Below are 16,975 nucleotides of genomic sequence, written 5' to 3' on the forward strand. Positions count from 1 at the left end.
AATATTAGCATCAACCAAACAAAGAATAGTATACTAGCAAGTTACATCCAATAAACTTGAATTTGTATATTTAAAAAAAACCATCAATGACAGCAGCATAGTTTTTTGGGGGCATATCTAGTTACAAGGTGTAGTTTTTCCCTCTCTCCTGTTATGGATCCCCTCTAGACACAGGAAGGAAAATTCTGGAAATCATATTTTCAGGTCTGAATCTTATTAGCCCTCCAACGTGATTCTATTTCTTTGACTCCAAGGTATAAACACAGGCTCTCATTATAAAGAGTAAGTCAGGAAAAGAATGCAGTGTGACATCTGTTTTCAAGGGTAAAAGAGAATCGTAATACAATGAAAATAAGTTATTTTTTGAATGGTAAGATGTTCTGTGATGCTAAACTTCTGTGTCTACTAACTTTCTATTCCAGCAAAACCAGGTCCCAAGTTGGCATAAAAAGTGAAGGGGAATGTGAGACCAGTAATCCAGAGCAGGTGAGGACAAGTGTCAAAATGATGGAAACCCTTGGGAGGCTGACCAGAGGGAGAAAAGATGCTCTCCTCTTCCTTCTTGGGTGGGGTGTGAGGAAGGAGGCAACTTCTGCTCATTTAAACACGGCTCATTTAGATGAAAAGCAATTGATAGTTCCTGAAACTGGAACCGCTTATTTTGGTAGTGAGACCTTTCAGCTCTCTTTCTGCTTTCTATGGAAAAGAGAAATCAATCAATCAGTCAATCAATCAGCCAATCAAAACAAAACTACATTTGTAGTTGAAAGGGCATTATGCATCAGGCTCTTAACCTGAATTGAAACCCTAGCACTGTCACTTGCTGTCGGGAGATCTTGGGCAAATTACTTACCCACACTGTACCAGTGTTACCATATCTAAAAGTGAGATTTGTATTAAATGGCTTTTCTCTAGGCTAAAATTCTATGCACTTGTGATGATAGGAGAAAGAAAGAAGTATCTCAGACATGTCATGTTTGACTTTTTCTAGCTGAATGTTTTGCCCAAGTCAAGGTTTGGTGCCCTTTCTATGCTCGTAGAGCACCTACCAAGACATTTAGCACATCATGTAAAATTTTCAAGTTTATTTATTTATTTTGAGAGAGAGAAAGCACGAGTAGGGGAGGGGCAGAGAGAGGGAGAGAGAATCCCAAGCAGGCTCTGCATTGGCAGCCCAGAGCCCAATCAGGTGCTCAAACTCATGAATTGATGAGATATGACCTGAGCTGAAGTCAGACGCTTAACCAACCGAGCCATGCAGGTGCCCCACACATCATATTTTAAGTGTCTCTTTGTGTCCCCCAGTAGATCATGAGCAAGTTGAGTGCAAGGACCGTGTTCTACCTTGGTTCTAGCACATACTAGGGTATCTGTGTTTAATAGTAAATGAATAGGTAAATGGGCACCATACTAAACCACATGATTAATGCAGTACTTACTAAGCCACTTGTAGGCCTCTGGCACTGCTCCAGGTGGCTCTGTGCATTGGGCAGAGAAGTGTAAGAATTATAAAAATTCTGAAAACAGTGTGGAAGGCATTACAATCAGTATGGTGAATGTCAAGTTCCTTTCCCTGTTCTTCAGGATGTATGTAGTGCTTTTCGGCCTTATGTGAAAGATGGAAGACTTGGATGCACAAGGGAAAATGATCCTGTCCTTGGACCTGATGGAAAAACACATGGCAATAAATGTGCGATGTGTGCTGAGATTTTGTAAGTATCGTCATCCCCAAGCAGGGCACGTAGGTGGACTTGGTGAGGATGCATTTGGTTGCTGTGTTGAGAACCACTCCACAGAGAGATACGGTCCTTTTCATGAAGCATATAATTCTTTGTCTTCATAAGGTGAAATAGTCCTTGCTCTCTGAGTGGCTTTTCTTTTTGATTAGTCATCTGCTAGTGTTTCTTAAAAGAAGTGGATGAGATGATTACGTTATTAAATTCAGTACTCTTAATTTGCTTAATTATAACAAGACAATGCACCATGTTTTATAAGGCACAATATTTTAAAATTTAGAAAGCAGTTTCATATGGAATAATCTAGGTCAGTCATTTGACATGCATTGTTTCATTTGAATATGTATAGAGACTCTTACTGAAAGTAAGTCTAATTTAAGATGATAATAATAACAATGTCATGTGGCTGAATTCATTATTAAAATAAAAGGTGGAACTTTATGAAAGGGAAGAATTGGGTTATCTTTTTCTGAGTGTCTGACATTGTTGTGAGTACTGAGGCTGGGATATGAAGACCATCCAGTGAGTCTTTTGAATATTCTGGCTGTTAAACAAGGTATGGACTCTCTATATGTCAGCAAGCTTTAAAATGTTCCATTTACCTCAATAGATTTAAGAGATTAATAAACTTCACACCTGCCTTTGAAAATTACAGTGTGCTCTTATAGAATTCAGGGGCACATCCTATCAGGTTTGCAAAATAGTGATTATAACCGGTTTCCAGACAGGAAATAAGCCTAATTTCCACTTTCTTATCTAGGAGGCAGGTAATTTTAGTGTTCCAGCCTGCCTCAGTTCTGTGAGTTTCTGTTTCTTTTCATGCACTAGCTAAAAAAGAGAATTTGACCTCTCTAACTCTTGGTTTTCTCCTCTGTAGAACTAATAATGCCCATCTCCAGGGTGAGACTGCAAGTAGGTAATAGATATGAGAGGACTTAGAAGCTCAGTTCAATGTAGCTTTTTTTTTTTTAACAGAGGTGCTTTTACATGAAGGCAAACAAATACTTTACAAGGTATAGAAAAGGTTTACATAAGGGCGTGGATGGCAATACTTTAAATGCTTAGTTTGGTTTCACTGTAGTCACAGCATTGTATTAAAGCTCTTAGTTCTGCCTGTTAAAGTGGATTTTCCTAACAATCTTATGTTTGTCAATCAAGGAGCCACACCCATCTACTTTTACAGAACAAAGCTTCTAATTGACTGTCAGTGAGTCAGTTTCACACCCTTCCTTATCTTTGGCAATTTTCTGGCTCAATCAAGACAGGGAAAAGCTTGTCTCATGTAAATGGATCGGTTTAACCAGTTACGGCCAAGGATGTGAAAGTACCTAGCACAGGGATGCTGAAAATATGATTGAGCCATAAACTGACCAACTGTTTTCTTTCTTAACAGCTTAAAAGAAGCTCAAGAAAATGCCAAGAAAGAAGGTGAAACCAGAATTCAACGAAGTGCTGAAGAGGTAAATTACTCACCAACATAATTTGGTTCTTGTGGCCAAAATATTAACAAACTTAGGTGTGACACTTTGAGGTAATTCAATAATGTCATTGTCCTTAATTTTTACAATAAATTGTTTCCCTTAATTTCAAACTTTACCACATTCACTATTCCTAGTATATTAATCATTAGATTCAATTTTAAAATAGCATTTCCACACCTAAAGTTCAAGCAGTTTCCCTCCTTGCTTAAGAAAAAAAGAGAGAGGGGCGCCTGGGTGGCGCAGTCGGTTAAGCGTCCGACTTCAGCCAGGTCACGATCTCGCGGTCCATGAGTTCAAGCCCCGCGTCAGGCTCTGGGCTGATGGCTCGGAGCCTGGAGCCTGTTTCCGATTCTGTGTCTCCCTCTCTCTCTGCCCCTCCCCCGTTCATGCTCTGTCTCTCTCTGTCCCAAAATAAATAAAAAACGTTGAAAAAAAATTTAAAAAAAAAGAAAAAAAGAGAGAAAGAATGTAAGTCAGAAAATATGCAAATTTGGGGAGACTGGTTGGCTCAGTCAGTTAAGCATCCGACTTCAGCTCAGGTCACGATCTCGAGGTCCGTGAGTTCGAGCCCCACGTCGGGCTCTGGGCTGATGGCTCAGAGCCTGGAGCCTGCTTCCGATTCTGTGTCTCCCTCTCTCTCTGTCCCTCCCCTGTTCATGCTCTGTCTCTCTCTGTCTCAAAAATAAATAAACGTTAAAAAAATAAAAAAAATTTAAAAAAGAAAGAAAAAAAAAAGAAAACATGCAAATTAAGTTCTACTTAATTTCCCCCAGACTTCTCTCTGGTTTAGTGTAGATTAATTTTGCTTTGAATAAATTTTTTTAATGCAACATAAATATAGACAGAATAACTTCTAAATAAGTCTAGAGTTTTTTATTTTTATTTTATTTATTTTTATTTTTTATTTTTTTTTTGCAATATATGAAGTTTATTGTCAAATTGGTTTCCATACAACACCCAGTTAGAGTTTTTTAAACAGTATATCACTGGTGTATTTTATATATGATCCCACTGATACAAATTGGAGTTATTTTTCCGTTATGGTTATTACATTCAATGAGGCCTATGTTTATAAAAGTATTGCTTCTGTTTAAACAAAAAAAAACCCCACACAAATATTGAGATTGTAAGTTTTATTTTTATTTTATTTTTTTAAGTTTATTTATTTATTTTGAGAGAGAGTGTTAGCAGAGGAGGAACAGAGCAGGAAAGAGACAGAGAATCCCAAGCAGGCTCCATGCTTTCAGAACAGAGCCCAATGTGGGGCTCAGTCTCACAAACTGTGAGATCATGAGCTAAGCTGAAATCAAGAGTCAGATACTTAACTGACCCACCCAAGCACTCCGAGATTGTGGTTTTTAAAGTACCCTTTAAGTTTTTTCAAATTATTGTATGATTTTATTGTTTAACCTAGTATACAAAAATTATTCCTTTCGTAATTGAATAAGCATTGTAGATCATACAACTTGATTTCCTAAATCACCAGTTATTAAACCGTACTTTCAATGACAGTGATAGTAATTATGTTGCTAAATGACTAACTTTTTGTTAGGGTTTTTAAAGTACCCTTTAAGGGTTTTTAAAGTACCCTTTAAGTTTTTTCAAATTATTGTATGATTTTATTGTTGAACCTAGTATACAAAAATTATTCCTTTCGTAATTGAATAAGCATTGTAGATCGTACAACTTGATTTCCTAAATCACCAGTTATTAAACCGTACTTTCAATGACAGTGACAGTAATTATGTTGCTAAATGACTAACTTTTTGTTGAGAAGTCAGAACACCTAAGTTTTAGCCATAGTTCTGTTATGCTCTGGCTCTGTGAAACTGACCAAGTCATCTCTTCTCTCTGAACCTCAATGTCTTTGTTCCAAATTAAGGAGGTTGGATAAATGTCAATTTTTACTTTGTTGTTGGAATGTGATTACACACTCTGTACCTTTTCATGCTAATAAAAGTTTAGAGGCTGCTTTTAGACAATAGGCTTGAGCAATGAAATTTGATCAAGGCCGAAGGACCCACATTAACCCCTGGCTGAATACAGACAGGCCCCTGGGGCAACCCAGCTCAAAATATCCACAAGTCCTAACTAACAAATGGGCTACTTACAGCGAGGCACTCTTACCAAAAAAGGAAAATTCCAAACATTCCCATACCTCCTCACTTTCCCTCTTTAAATACAGTCCCCACTGCCTCCTGGCAGATAGCCTCTCCTTTGCTCTCCTGTCCCCCACCCTTGTGATGTATTCAATAAACTTGTATCTCTTTTGTTCTGCCTTGGGTGAATTCTTTCACCCCACATTTGGGGTTCCCCATCAGATCGGGAGAGGCATCACAAGTATACTATTTTTGTGGATGAGGGGCAAATGTTTTCCTATGATGGTCATAGGTCCAGTTTTTGGTGGACCTGGGCTAAGCTTCCACCTCATAATACTATTCAGTGAAGCATATTTTCCACCCTAAATAGAATGTTGAGAGTTTAAATGAAGAAAAGTGGAGCATTCAGAGTTGTCAGTAATTTGTTGAATACTCACTAAGATTTGAAAAGCACTTCTTTTGGTGGTTAAATTTCAGTCAAAAATGTTGGGTCATCTTGTAATATCGAGCATTTTATTACTTCAGAAACACAGATCTTTTCCATTGTCTTTTATCATGTCTTGGCTATTTTTCCCTCTTTTTCTCTGTAGCTGGGGTCATTGTTTTGGTGGGGTCACGGGACATGATTATATTGAATGGGGATGCTTTATAGTGATGGCTCAATAACTGCCCCATAATTAACCTGTCAGTGGTTTGCTCACAAAAGTATTTCTTCAGAATCTCCTTAGATGAATCACAACTTATAAACTGAAATTATCATTGTTTCTCTTATGGGAACCATTGAACAGTAATTTTGTTACTATGCTGTGATTATCAGGTGATTGTCTTCTATGTCTTTATTCCTAGATTATTATAACCAGGAAGTTTGGAGCACACCCACTGCTCCTCCAAAAACAAGTATCTTCTTATTAGGAGTCAATTAGAGTCCTTTTTTAAAGTGTCCTCATGAAATAGGAGTTCTTTTTTAAAAATTGAGAATACTAGATCTAGAAAAAGTCCTAAAGAGCATCGATTCCAAAAGCCTCATTGTGTAGGTAGGTGAGATTGAGGTCTCTAAGGTGATGGGGCTTTGCTGTGATCTCCCAGGGAGTTAAAGGCAATCTAGCTGCTCAGGTCTTCAGACTTCAAACCACATTCTTTATGCTCATGTTTTCTTGGCTGAAATGGGAAAATGAGGGTCACACAGTTGAAAAAAACCTTTGAAAAGCATTTCTTGTAGGTTATATAGTAATATACACCATCACAAAACATGTTTGTTGACATGAGAGATCCCTAAGTCTAGAGCAATTTAGGGGAGGTATAGATAGAAATATAGACATAGATATAAAGTTTAGCCTTCATCTAATAGTAGGATTTCCAAACAGAGAGAAAAACCTGAAACCACTGAACTAAAGCATTGGGAAATCTGGGTACAAACCTTTCTTGGAACATTTGGGGAAGTCACAACCTTTTAAGGTTTTTTAAATAAATATTAGTCTTGATGTTTTCCCTCTCTCTACAGTGGGAAGTGAGTGAAAATTAGATTCATTTTCTGTGCTTTCTATCTACTGTATTAGAAATAGATATCAATAAAGGAAGCAGAGCCCATAAAAATGAACATCAGTAAAGGAGGCCACAGATTCACAGAGAGAACAAATGAAAGAAAGTGTAATGTCATTGGATGCCACCTTATTTCCTTGCAAGCCATATTGGATTGTTCTTGATTCAGTCCATATTAAATAGTGTTTAAGCATCACATCTCACAGATTCTCTGTTCTGCTTGTTGACAAATTTTTGCTTTTGTCTTGGCAGCTGCGTTTTGTTGTGTCTTTGTTGGGACTAGTTGAAAGATCTTTTTTTTTTTTTATAATCCTTTTTTCATAGACTTGGAAGTTAACAAGAGCTATCTCGTTTTACGAAATAAATGCTCAGCCTTATTCTTTATAATGCTCTTTACCTTTTAATAAACCAAATAGTAGATACAGGTACCAAGTAATGTCATGACATAATTACTATTTCTTACTAATCTTCATTAATATGTTACATGTTTACCAACATCTTCTACACCTGACATTCTGTGACTATAAATCCATGGTATACATTTTCTGTGTTAAAGAATAGAAAAGTGCTAAGTGTAATTAGTTATCTTTTTGAAGGATTTTTGTAAGGAATTTGAAACCCAAGTGAAGAATGGAAGACTTTACTGTACACGGGAGAGTGACCCAGTTCGTGGCCCTGATGGCAGGATGCATGGCAACAAATGTGCCCTGTGTGCTGAAATGTTGTGAGTATAGATGCAGTTTCTTTGGAGTGAATGGCGCGTGAAGTGGAGATTGATTGGCACAGTGAATAAGCACGATGTTGAGGTACAGCTTTGTTGTTTAGAATTTTTTGAGCAGTTTTCTGCCCTCTGCAAAACATGATATCACCTAGTAAATAGATCCTCATGATGTATGTCTGTTTCTGAGTACAGATGGATTCGATTTTCCAGTTAGAAGACTGGATTACAACATACTTCTTAATATTTCCTCCCACCACTTTTGTAAGCCTTTTTATGAGCTACTCATAATACAGAATGAGGGTAAAAGCAGGTACCAAGACTTTGACTCTTTTCCTTCAGTAATTATCCCATTGTGATAGACAGATGTTGACACCCACAAAAACTTGAGGTTCACATGTGAATGAGATTAACTTTATCTTTTCATCTCGGGCATCTGACCTTGGGGAAGGGCAAATCCCACAACATAGAAATCATGGCATTTATGAAGATGTCTCAGACAAGGTCTTGTCACTCATTCATATCCTTGATCTTTCCAAGCTCTTTTTTTTTATGCTGTCCTCCAGCAAGTCTGTCTCAGTCTTGGCCAGCTAGTGCCTCCCCCTCTGTGGATTGCATTTCAAGATTATCCTTCTTTGGATAAGACTCCTGAAATTCCTAATTGAAATCAATCCTTGTAACTCTTAATTTTATTTCCTAACAATCATCACAGCTGGTAATTGTGTAATTATTCCTATGACTATTTGTTGACTGTTAGTCTTTTCTACTGGGTTCTAAATTCCAAGAACACAGGGTATGTGTCTGTTTTGTATGTTGCTGTAGTATATGCCCGAGGGTTTGGCCTGTACTTGACAAAAAAATTGTTACTGGCCAAATGTTGAACGAACGTACAAGTGAAGGTCCCTGCTCTCAAGAAGCTTAAAGTTAAAGAGTACAAATAAGTGCCTTCGCAAACACACACATTTCAAGACAGAGTGAGAACTATCCTATAAGAGAATATTCAGGTATGAAAATACAGTGACAGATATACAACCCATTTCCACTTTGAGATCTGGGATGTCTTCTCAGTGAAGGTAGAATTTAAGCTAAGGGGATTTTAAAGAAAGGAAGATGACAAAAAAGATCACTGCAGTGGATACATGAAAGCAAAATGAAAGGGATTTGGGAGGTAAAGAGTGAAGATTTCAATCTAATTAGGAGCTTTAAGATGATTGGAAAATGTTTGTATTAGAACTCATGAACATGTGGCTGTTTTCCCACCTTCACCTAAATGACTATTTTGTAACATAAAGATTTGAAGCATCTGTATACATTTATTTTGTGTTGTTTTTCTCTAGGAAACGGCGTTTTTCAGACGAAAAAAATAAAGCACATGAAAACCTAAGGAAGGCTAAAGAAAAAGTTAAAGTTAAAAGAGAAATTGAGGTGATGATTAGTTTGATCACCTTGTTTTGACTTTTGTGGGGTGTGTGTGTGTGTGTGTGTGTGTGTGTGTGTTTACATTTTACTCTAGAAAGCCTTTTCGATGTTGGTTCATTTTTCCTCCATTACTGATGGATCTTCTGGAAAGTGATTTATAGTTATTAATTCATAAGATTTATAAGAATAATTATGGCATTACAATTTTTAGCTCTATTTGGAGAAAATTAATCAAGTCATATTGTAAAATAGTTCCTAAATAAAGGTAATATATCAAAGCACTATCTGAATTCAAAGTTTGATATGTGTGGTAGTTGTTTGGAGGTCTTCAGGGTAACATTTTAATATGCTCCCTTTAAAATCATACCACATTCTACTTTCTAAACATATCTTAACCAGGCATCTGTTGTTTTTTTTTTCTCCTGCTACTGACTTAGCTCATATCTCTAATAGATTTCCTTTATGTGAGGGTATTAGCATTCTGCCTAGTCTCTATGTCTGTAGCCAACATCTCCCTCAGTCCTCAAGATTCAGTTCATCTTCTACATTGTGTTCATAGAGTCAGAAATATTGGCACAATCCAGTGGTAGTATGACAAGCCAACATTTGAAGGTATCCTGGAGGATATTTGGGCCATTTCACTCCATGAAGAAACTCTATTTAAGTTGTTTCTAACAGTGAGTTAGCCCACCTTCTCTAGTGTGCAGTTTCACAGTTTCATAAAACAGCCTACCTCATTAGTCCCCTTCTGACTTCATGTAACTCATCTTTTTGTCTAGCCCTCATCTTCAACTGATTTCTTTCCCACAATCCTTTAATTTTAGTTCTCAAATCAAAACTATCCTTTTATCTTTCATTTCCAGTTTCTTCCTTCTTTCTCTTCCTTACCTTCCTTCCTTCACTCTCTCCTTCCTCCCTCCCTCCCTTCCTCCCTCCCTTCCTTTCTTCCTCAATTCTTCCCTCCCTTTCTTTACTTATTTTTTCTATAATTTCTCTAATTTCAGTCTCCTGTCACTCAAATCCTCCACAGTATCTAAAATGTATAAACAGAATAGAGAACTATATCTAAAGTGTCTCATTTTCATTATTTAGAAACTCTGCAGTGAATATCAGCATCATGCAAAGGATGGAATACTTTTCTGTACCAGAGAAAATGACCCTATTCGTGGTCCAGATGGGAAAATGCATGGAAACCTGTGTTCCATGTGTCAAGCCTTCTAGTGAGTATAGAATGTCAAAGTGTCTAAAAGAACACCAAAGAGAGAAGGGAACTTACAGATGGTCTAATAGAACTAGCTACTTTCATAGATGGGGAAGCTGTGACTCAAAATAGGGAAAGGAGTTGAATAAGTTGAATACTTACATAGAATGTTAGCAATAAAGCCAATAAAACTGGGAACTATTTATTCCAATATGTCTGTTTCCCCGACATTCATTCTCTTACCACTGGAACATCCTGACAACCATGAGCTTGTGCAAATATCAGATTCTTCCCACTGCTGAAGCATCATATGTGAACCTGTTGTACAAGTTTGTGGCATCTTATCCTCTGGAGATGTTAGGGCCCAAAGTGAACACCTAAAGCAGAAAGTGATTATTAGAGTTAGTATTACCCATGAAACAACCATGAACCCTTATAAAATTAAATATTACTATATATAATGTGACATTTCTTGATAAGTTAGAATTGACAGTTTGCTTTCAAAATTTGGAATTGCTCCCAGTTTATTTGATTGAGCTCAGATTAAGTAGTTGATTTACATTTCAAATCTATGGTCTTTTGTTTTGATTGACAGCCTTGTGTAATTGAAATGCCATCAGTTAGCTGTACATACTATGCAATTCCATTGTGCCAAGCAAATGTAAGCTCATTTGGTTTATCAATGTAAGAAAATTATTGGCCTTTTCCCACCACCCTATATTTTGTTTTTAGATAACACAGCCATGAGTAAGCAATACATGTAAGGTGAATTAATAAAGCTAGGGTGTGCACGATGTGATGGATAGACTATAGACTTAAGAGGAGAGAACTTGTTTAGTTGTAGTCCTGTCCTAAGAGTATAGCCAAAACTGTCTCTGCCTCACTGTGAAACAAGGGAACCAGCCAATGTGCTTGTAAAGGCCACTTTCAGCCTCCAGGTATACTGTCACTATGGTACCAGTTTTGATACCTCCTCTGTGGACATTGATGACATTTCTTTTCTGACCTCAGGCAAGAAAGGTAATTTACAGAAAGCAAGTTTTCCAAATCCACAATCACTATATTTCTTTCAATGTTAAGCAAAAACTATGAAGAAGTTATGGTGTCTTACCATACTGGAGGCTATTTTGTTGTTTCTCATTGGTTTAGCGATAAAAGGCCAAAACTGCTCTTCCTAAAGACGGAGGAGAAATTATCAATGCAGGAATGTGGACAAATAATTGCCTGTTTTTGGTCCTATGGATTCTTCTCGTTTTCTCTCATTCAGCCAAGCAGAAGCTAAAGAAAAGGAAAAGGCTGAAGATGAAGCACGAAGTAAAAGAGAATCTGGAAAAGCACCTTCATACGCAGTGAGTGGAACCCACCCAATGAGTCCTACTGGGCACTATAATTTGAACATATTTCAGAGTCTGTAGGGTAGAAAATTGTCCTGCAAAAATTCCCAGGAAATCTTAACCCTTTCCTCTGGAGATGACATTGAGATGACTGCTATGGGTGCTTGATCCATTCTCACTGCTTCAGAGACTAATCCTGTACAATAAGAATAACTTCTTTGAAGTCTGAAAAAACTGACTTCTAGTACTGGTTTCACCAGTACAGACTGTGCTAGCTTTGGCAAACCACTTTCCAGAGACTCTACGTGTATATTTTCTACCTGCGAGTTTTGGAAATTTCACATCTGAGTTGGGATAAAAATACCTTCATTCTGCACACAGAAAGCCTGATTTTTATCCCTGAAATGTTATAATATTTGTTTCCATAGCCTTTTATTAAGTTATTATCACGCATTGTTTTGGGGTTTTTTTCCCTTGGGTTGTGTGTGTGTGTGTGTGTGTGTGTGTGTGTGTGTATTTGAGAGAGAGCATACAAGTGGTGGAGGGGCAGGGAGAAGGGGAGAGAGGGAATCCCAAGTAAGCCCCCCACCTCAGCACAGAGCCTGATGCAGGGCTTGATCCCACAGCCCTGGGATCATGACCTGAGCCAAAATCAGGAGTTGTACGCTCAGCTGACTGGGCCACCCAGGCCCCCCATCGCCTATTGTTTAGATGATGAAAGTCTCCTACTTCTCCCTCTAGGTTTTAGTCTTTCCCTTATCCAACTATCCTCCCTAACACAACTGAAGTTTCAAAATATTAATCTGCTTAAAGCTCACAAATGGCTCATCATTAACTGCAACATACATCTCAACCTCCTTAACTATTTTATTTGGCTTCTTACCTTCATTTAGAAATTCACGTTCTGCTATATGCCCGTGTAGTTTACAACTTTGTTTCTCAATTTGTTTTAACAATCTAGTATTCATATTCCCCAACTGTCTTCTTACCCACAAAATCCTGTTTGCTCTTCAGCCTCATACAAATTATTCCTGTCCCATGACATCTTCTCTGCTTTTCACAATCAGATCTCATGGCCTCAACCTCTGCATTCTCAGATTTTCTTGTACCTACATGTTTGCACTTATTTTATTCCATTTAGATTAAAATGGAGTTTACTTGCCCACCTCATTTATTATATTTTGACATCCTATTATGTTCTACTTGTTCCCATCTCTTAGCAAATGATGAGTTTTGTTTGTTGAACTGAATTTTACATGTGAGAGAAACACAGCTGAAATCCTGGAATCAAAGAAACATAACACTAGTTTCTGCCACCGTAGATGTTCCAGGATTCTGCTTGGAATAGGCATAAAAGCAAGTATCCCCAACTTGCTTTCTCTGTTTTGGCAGGAGCTGTGCAGTGAATACCGTAAGCTTGTGAGGAATGGAAGACTCCCCTGCACCAGAGAGAACGACCCTATCCAGGGCCCGGATGGGAAAATGCATGGCAACACCTGCTCCATGTGTGAGGTGTTCTTGTGAGTAGCTCTGTAGCTGGAAAAATGAGGGAGACTTTTGTCCTTTCTGCTTCATTTTTTAAATTTTTTAATGTTAGCTTTGTTGTATTTACTTCTTAAAAATTAAGTTGTGTTTTATTTCTTGTCAGTGGCAGTTTTGCACAATGTCATAATTATCAGAGAATAATTCCTGTTCTGTCCTCAGAGAGAGGCAGAGAGGTCCACGTGTAGCTCCTTCTCTTACCCTTTTAATGCAGTCTGTCTTGGTCTCTGAGGTCCAGTGTGTGCTTCAGCCTCACCCCTGTGTTGTAGGATTCTCTCAGTCATGTCGTGTTCTTGAATAGAGGTCGGTTGTTCTCGTGAGGGGGAGGGAAGTTAGGAACCACCTATGGTGCCATCATGGTGATGTCACTCCTAACCAACTCCAAAGAATAATTCCTGCGTATCAATCACTGGTTGAGTTCCTCTGGAAGTGTACAGGATGTAAAACAAGGATCTCACCCCTACAGAGCAGGTTGTGAAGTCATCTAAAATCACACAACAAATCACAAAGCAAACATATCAGTATGCAAAATGGTACATTAGTCCATACACAGGACCTGGCGGAACGACTTGGAATAGGAAAGATGAGCATCTGGCACAGTGAACCCCTCCATGTGTGGACTTGTCAGCTGAAACAATCATGGTGAAGCCTACTCCATGCCCCTAACCCCTCAATTGTTCCATCTTGGTGACGAGGACTTTCCTTTATAGCACTAACCACAATTAGCATAGCTGTAAATTGATATGTGTGGCTATATGTTCAACATCTCTCTCTTCAATAGACAATTGTTGTTGTTATGGAAGGGATTCTAGAAAATGTAAGCACTGAGTCCAGATTAACTTTGTGTTCCTTTGTGAGAGCTCCGCTTCAGCAGAAAAGCAAAAACATATTTAGAGGAAATGAATACAAACCATGTCCCCTGAGGACTGTTAAGACATGGCATACTTAGCAAGGGGAGAGTTATGGCCTTGAAATACCCAAGTATCTTTTGTTTTTAAATGTGGAATCAACACTGTAGGCTGTCTGTATGGATGAAAGTGGGAACAATGAGTCGAAACTCTGGAAGGGGTCCAGCTCAATGCCAAGAGCAACTTTCTAACAGTTTGAGGACTTCAGGGGTAGAATGACCTATGTGGGGTTTCACAGATGATGTAAGTAGAGAATTTACTGGCAGATTAAAGCAAAGCTAGATAGTAATGAGACATACTGAGTATTGAAAGTTGTGAGTACTGGAAGATTGGAAAACTGCAAGTGTCCTTGGGGCAGTGATCCATTCTGTCTGTCAGTTTTCTTACCTGTGGGGTCGTAATAGAAGTTTTACAACATGCAGTTGAGAAGATTTCATGGTATGAGCACGAGGTTAGGTACATAGTAAGAACTTACTAAATGTTAACTACAATGATTAACTGATATTTGAGATCACTTTCAATTTGGGCATTCTATGATCCTTACTGATCTCTTTCTATATTCTCTTTTAGTCAAGCAGAAGAAGAAAAGAAAAAGAAGGAAAGTGAGTCAAGAAATAAGAGACAATCTAAGAACACAACTTCCTTTGAGGTGAGGGAAACTTTTCCAAAAGTCAGAGGCATGTGGACCTGGGCTCCATAGATGGCATTCAGGAAACTCATAAATCCCCTGAAGCTGTAGGAAACGTTTGTACAGTTTGTGTTTGTTTACATGTGAGCATATACACACGTGCATATGTGACTATTTCTAGGTTAAGTGTTTATAACTTTCATCCTTAAAAAATAGTCATGTCTTCTAAGACCTATTCTAAAATAAGTCACTTGCTGATCCCCATTTGAGAAAAAATGCAGCTGTTTTGCCAGTCTGATCCAACCTATGTTCAAGACCTCGAACTTCCTTCCTCAATTTCACAGGAATTGTGCAGCGAATACCGCAAATTAAGGAAGAATGGACAACTTCTCTGCACCAGAGAGAACGACCCCATCAAGGGCCCAGATGGGAAAGTGCATGGCAACACCTGTTCCATGTGTGAGGCCTTCTTGTGAGTAAAGCTCAGGACTGCTGATGGTGGGGGAGAAGGAACCGAGCGAAGTTTTCAAACATTTGTGAATAATCAGTTGTGAATAATGCATTTTTCTCTTCAGTACAGCAGTCATTTTGGGGTGTCACATTTAAATGAACTAAACACACACACACACACACACACACACATTAAAATACAAAACCTAAAAGCAAGTGGAGAGCTTTCAGATGATGATGATTGTGATATAAAAAGATTTTAGAGAGAACTCAAAATCTTTGATTCAGAGAAGAGAATACTCTGTGGTAACCATACTAATTGCTTTTTCGTTACTTGAAGGATTATCAGCTAAAATAGGAAATGGATGAGATTACATATAAAATATCATTATGGTGCATAGCAGGTTTTAGGAGAGTGTTTGTTTTAGTTTACTACCTTTCTTCTTACTCATTCTGTGTGATCTTAAGAAGTAGAGTTAAAATGGATGAGAGCTATAGGGACACAGATTTGAGTGCAACACAAAGATGAACTTTGTAATATTTGAAATAGGTGAAGCCTGTTTTAGGAACAGTGGAAGTTGGATCCTTGTTTACAGGGTACTAAAGGGTAACTGTAGAATAAATGGCATGATGTATTTTCACAAAAAAAGAGTCTATGATATTCCTTAAGGCTTTGATCTTTGTCCCAAGAAACACTCCAATTGATTTGCTATCAACTCAGAATCTCTGAAAGGATTCATTCAGTCTTTCCCGGTAGAGAACAATATTTGTCCCATAGTGGTTGGGCACGGAAACATTAAAAACCTCTTAGATGGAAGTCAAGATGATGAACATATAATCATTATAACCAACATTTATTTAATGCATATCATCGACAAATATTTGCAAAAAGCTTTGCTGCCTAATCTCATTTGATCTTCAAGAAAAACATGAAATAGATCTTTCTTACATTATCACAAGTTATAGATGACAAAATAAAGGCCCAGAGGAGTTGGGAAAGTTAGAAACATTAGTGCAGGAAAAAAAAATGAAGAAAATGATGTTTCTCACCCTATGGTATAGATAGAAGATAATCATTTAGCAATGCCATTATCAACTTCTAGTAATTATATTTGCCTGAATTTAGGCTTGTTTCAGTCTGTTTTTCTGTGTCTGTACATCAGTCTTTCAGTGATGAGGAAGGAATTCTGCCACCTAGTGGTCAGCTCTGCTGCTTCCTCTGATGATTTCCCAGGATGGAAAGAAAATGCTTCTTAAATATTTTAGTCAACTTAGACTCATGGCAAAGTTTAGGTCAGTTTCCATATAAAAAAGTATGAGAAATCTCATAATTTTGGAACTATTTTAGTACTTTTCTCCCATCCCTATAAAAATTCCTTATCAAGGGGCGCCTGGGTGGCTCAGTCGGTTGGGCGTCCGACTTCAGCTCAGGTCATGATCTCAGGTCATAATCTCAGGTGTGTGGGTTTGAGCCCTGCTGACGGCTCAGAGCCTGGAGCCTGCTTCGGATTCTGTGTCTCCCTCTCTCTCTGCCCCTCCTCTGCTCATGCTCTCTCTCTCTCTGTCTCAAAAATAAACAAGAACATTAAAAAAATTTTTTTTTAATTCCTTATCAAAAAGAAATAAAGTTTTATTTATTACCTCATATTTTATGGGTATGTTAGCAAAGGCTGTTGCCTTTTTTGCGAATCCTTCTTCCCTCCATGGTCTCGTCTTGCACACATTCATACCAAATGCAAACTGTCTTTTCACCTTTTAAGGAAGTTTAATTTGATCAATGGGAGCAAGCCTTATGTTGATTGAAACATAACCTAATTTTTACATATTATCTAAAACATTTTTGCATTTTAAAATTAAAACTTCTTACATATTGTTTAATTTTTTTTCCGTCTGTACACCAGGATTAAATTGTGCTGTAGA

General features: G+C 37.9%; 1 protein-coding gene and 1 long non-coding RNA gene across 4 annotated transcripts in view; one reads left to right on the top strand and one right to left on the bottom strand.

The window, feature by feature from the left end:
* SPINK5 (serine peptidase inhibitor Kazal type 5) overlaps nt 1-16,975 on the top strand; it is a 76,383-nt gene that overhangs the window by 24,809 nt on the left and 34,599 nt on the right. For both annotated transcript variants that reach the window (XM_019834057.2, XM_019834066.2), the window contains 10 exons: nt 423-486; nt 1,585-1,712; nt 3,130-3,196; nt 7,452-7,579; nt 8,911-8,998; nt 10,085-10,212; nt 11,461-11,542; nt 12,920-13,047; nt 14,548-14,626; nt 14,950-15,077. In XM_019834057.2, coding sequence (XP_019689616.2) covers nt 423-486; nt 1,585-1,712; nt 3,130-3,196; nt 7,452-7,579; nt 8,911-8,998; nt 10,085-10,212; nt 11,461-11,542; nt 12,920-13,047; nt 14,548-14,626; nt 14,950-15,077 — 1,020 coding nt within the window. The remainder of the gene's footprint in view (nt 1-422; nt 487-1,584; nt 1,713-3,129; nt 3,197-7,451; nt 7,580-8,910; nt 8,999-10,084; nt 10,213-11,460; nt 11,543-12,919; nt 13,048-14,547; nt 14,627-14,949; nt 15,078-16,975) is intronic.
* LOC109501357 lies at nt 5,737-11,466 on the bottom strand. Of its 2 annotated transcripts, XR_006600087.1 has the most exons (3): nt 11,305-11,466; nt 10,437-10,570; nt 5,737-6,474 (listed from the first exon to the last, which is right to left on the bottom strand). It is a non-coding gene; the product is annotated as an uncharacterized LOC109501357 (long non-coding RNA). The 2 variants fall into 2 exon arrangements; XR_002159346.2 differs by lacking the exon at nt 5,737-6,474 and having other exon boundaries at nt 10,380-10,570.

This window comes from Felis catus, chromosome A1 (genome assembly GCF_018350175.1).
Source record: "Felis catus isolate Fca126 chromosome A1, F.catus_Fca126_mat1.0, whole genome shotgun sequence".
Classification (NCBI taxonomy): Eukaryota; Metazoa; Chordata; class Mammalia; order Carnivora; family Felidae; genus Felis; species Felis catus.